General features: G+C 36.4%; 1 protein-coding gene across 4 annotated transcripts in view; it reads left to right on the forward strand.

Moving 5' to 3' along the window:
* The window catches only part of kif5ab (kinesin family member 5A, b), an 87204-nt gene that overhangs the window by 50627 nt on the left and 33413 nt on the right, over nt 1–3164 (forward strand). For all 4 annotated transcript variants that reach the window (XR_002918954.2, XM_036212004.1, XM_024269465.2 and 1 more), the window contains one exon: nt 1832–2038. Coding sequence is in view for 3 of the 4 variants with exons in the window: in XM_036212004.1 (XP_036067897.1) it covers nt 1832–2038 (207 nt within the window). In the remaining variant the exon portion in view is untranslated. The remainder of the gene's footprint in view (nt 1–1831; nt 2039–3164) is intronic.

A 3164-nucleotide genomic window follows, 5' to 3' on the forward strand; every position in this document is an offset into this window, starting at 1 on the left:
CCAAACTGATATGATTAAAAAGCAGATTCCTGTACTGGTTAACGTTTGAATCAGTCTGAATCAGATTTAACATCACAGACCTCATCATTGCTGCCATGGTGCTGAGGAACATTTCTCCTGGCAACCGCTTCAAATAAGCCACATAAACACTCACATGTAACACGTTTACTGAGGACAGTAAAATTCATCATTGAGTGTAAAATATGATTGACTGCAGATTGCATGTGTACATTTTAACTCATCCCTCCCAAAGAAAAAACATTATATCAAACCTGTAGCTGCTTTGCTCCAATTTGTTGTAAATGTTGTTAAGAATTTTGCTTTATTTTTGACTGTTTTGCTGGTCTTTCCTTGCATATAATATCATATTGCATATGTGCAGTCAAAAGAAGAGCTGTAAACTAATCTGTGTTTAAATCAACTGCATGTATTAATTATCAAAGACAAGGTTAAAATAAGTTCAATCTGTCCAATGTGCTTGAGCTAAATTTCATCTTAGAAGATTTTTATTGTTTTTTTTTCTAAATATTTGTTTAAATGTACAATAATCCTAAAGCTACCTTAACACTGCACGTTCAGCTGATCACTTCCACTGAAAAGTCTATGTCAACTCTTGCGTTCACATGTAGATACGCACATTTTTGAGACTCTTTTTGGGCTCTATAAGTACAAAACGTGCAGCCATTCAATGCTATGGAGTTCCTTGGGGGCCAGCGGTAAAACAAAAAAAGAAATTATGCTCTCGATTTAATAAATCATACTCTCGGAATAATAATTTTTGCCCACAATTTACCAGCGTGTGCTCCACAGTGATGAGCGAGCACATACATTGCTGGGAGAGTTTGGGGTCAACTGTGACCAATACCTGCGAGGTAAGTGAAGTGGATTCATTTTCAAATGTAGACTAATCAACTAATGGGAACACTTTTAAAAAAGAGCAAAAGATAATCTGAGTGTGACTTTCTAGATCCCCTAATGGGACATTGAAGTAAAAAAAAAAAAATGAAGTAAAAAAAATAAAAAAAAGTAAAACAATTCTGGATACTAACTGGTGCACCCCAGATAGTAATTGGTGCGCACCAGATAATAACCAGATTTTTTTTTTTTTTTTTAGAAAAACGAAAATATTTCTGGTTACTATCTGGAGTGCGCCAGATAGTATCTAGATAGTATCAGGTACTCATCAGATACTGTCTGGTGCACACCAGATAGTAACTAGAGCGCACCAGATAATAGCCAGAATTTTTTTTTTTTTTTAAGATTTTTGTTCACTATCTGGTGCTCACCAGATATTATCAGCAGACTTAATACAGTGATACATTATGAGGTTAAAAGTTTGACCCAATTTGAGTTGTCATTGGGTTAATTTGAGGCTAATTAAATGTTTTTTTCCAGAGAAATATACTTGCAGCTAATGTTAAACTGACGTACAGGCATGTGTAGCACATCTTAGATCTGTTCAACTATGATGGATCTCCGCATAATGTCTACATTTCAATGAATCCACTTCACTTCGCAGGTGTCGGTCATGGATGGCTCCAAACTCTTCCAGATTCTTGCAGATTTTTTAACACACACACAATGTGTCTGTTTTAATACCAGCAGATATTATAAACACAAAACATGAGCACTTGACACGTTTTTCAGCTGCTTGCATGCTGTGGCAGGATCTGTAAGCACGAGGGACAAAACAAACAACAACTCTTCGATCCATTAAAAGCGTGTCGTGTCAATACGATAGGGGGCTCCCCCGTCGGCTGTGTCTGTTCCTCTTCTTTGAACACTGTTCTTCTTTCCCGCCGTTTAAAGCTGCGTCTCTCTGCGTCTCCAGCTTTTAGCCTCATCCAGGGGCGACAGCGAGAAGGTGCAGTACGAGCTCGGCAAGCTGCAGACGGAAAACGAGTCGGCCAAGGCAGAGGTGAAGGAGGTCCTCCAGGCCCTGGAGGAGCTGGCGTTAAACTATGATCAGAAGAGCCTGGAAGTTGAGGAGAAGAGCATGCAGAACAAACTCCTGGCTGAGGAACTGGCAAAAAAGATGGTGAGCAAGACTTTTTTTTTTAAACAATCAAAGGTCAAAATCAAGAGGGAAGGGAGAAAAAGGATTCGTGCATAAATACATGTTTTAAAATAATCAGAGAAAACGACTTATTCTGTAATGGTAAAGAGTAGGTCACAGCAGTCGATGCAGTCAAAGAGGATTATCTAATAAATTAATTTATTTGTCTTATAACAACAGTTTTTTTTTGTCATAATGCCTTGATTTGTTTTACATGCAGTTAGAAATACTTTTTAATCGTACTGTTATTTAAAGATAAAGACGCAGCAGTTAAAGTGTAAATCAGCAGTTAGTGCATTGTTGTATCAAGTATCATTTGTCAGCTTAAAACAGGCCTGTTTGTTGAGCGCTTATACTGACTCCAGGGTGCAGTAAACGGCTTGATTGATGAGTATTGCTGCTTAAAGCAGAAGTAAAATGGGATTTAGCTTCGGCTGAAATCATCGACTGAAAAATGGATCAGAACAAGCGGAGGGGTGGACGCTTGTTGGCTCTTCGTGCTCAGAAAATCAACATTTCCAATCTAGATGATGTATATTTCAGTGTGGTGGGAAGTCCTGATAGAGAAATTTGTCAGTTCTTCAGGTGTACATAAAAACAATGTTTTTGACTTAATCTTTAACATCAGTGCTGTACCCAGTTTTTAGTGGGATTTTAGACATTTGGACAACTACAGCAACTTATGATAAAATTCTGTTTATGTTCAAAGCATTTCACTTTTGAGTGGGGGGTCTGCAATCTGTGGCTCTTTTATAATTTTATTGTAGCTCTTTAGCTTCATTGAAGAATACTAATGATTGAACAAATAGTAGATTCGTTATTTAAGTTTCGTTTTTCTGTTTAGATTTTTAACATGTCAAACAACTAAGCAAAATCATGGTAAAAGTTGAATTTAGTGTCATAAAAATGTTGTTGAAATGTGTGTTTTTACTGTAAAGTTAATCGAATTAAAATCTTTAAGTCTTTTATTTTGATAAATTCCACTACAGTGTTAAAAGTTTTTAACAAATGCAGTTAAAAATAATAGAACACAATTTATAGTTATGTGTTTTGCACATCACATCTTAAAGAATCAGAACCAAAATTTCAACTTGTTCTAAGTGTTTTG

This window comes from Oryzias melastigma, linkage group LG5, assembly GCF_002922805.2.
Source record: "Oryzias melastigma strain HK-1 linkage group LG5, ASM292280v2, whole genome shotgun sequence".
NCBI classification, from domain to species: domain Eukaryota; kingdom Metazoa; phylum Chordata; class Actinopteri; order Beloniformes; family Adrianichthyidae; genus Oryzias; species Oryzias melastigma.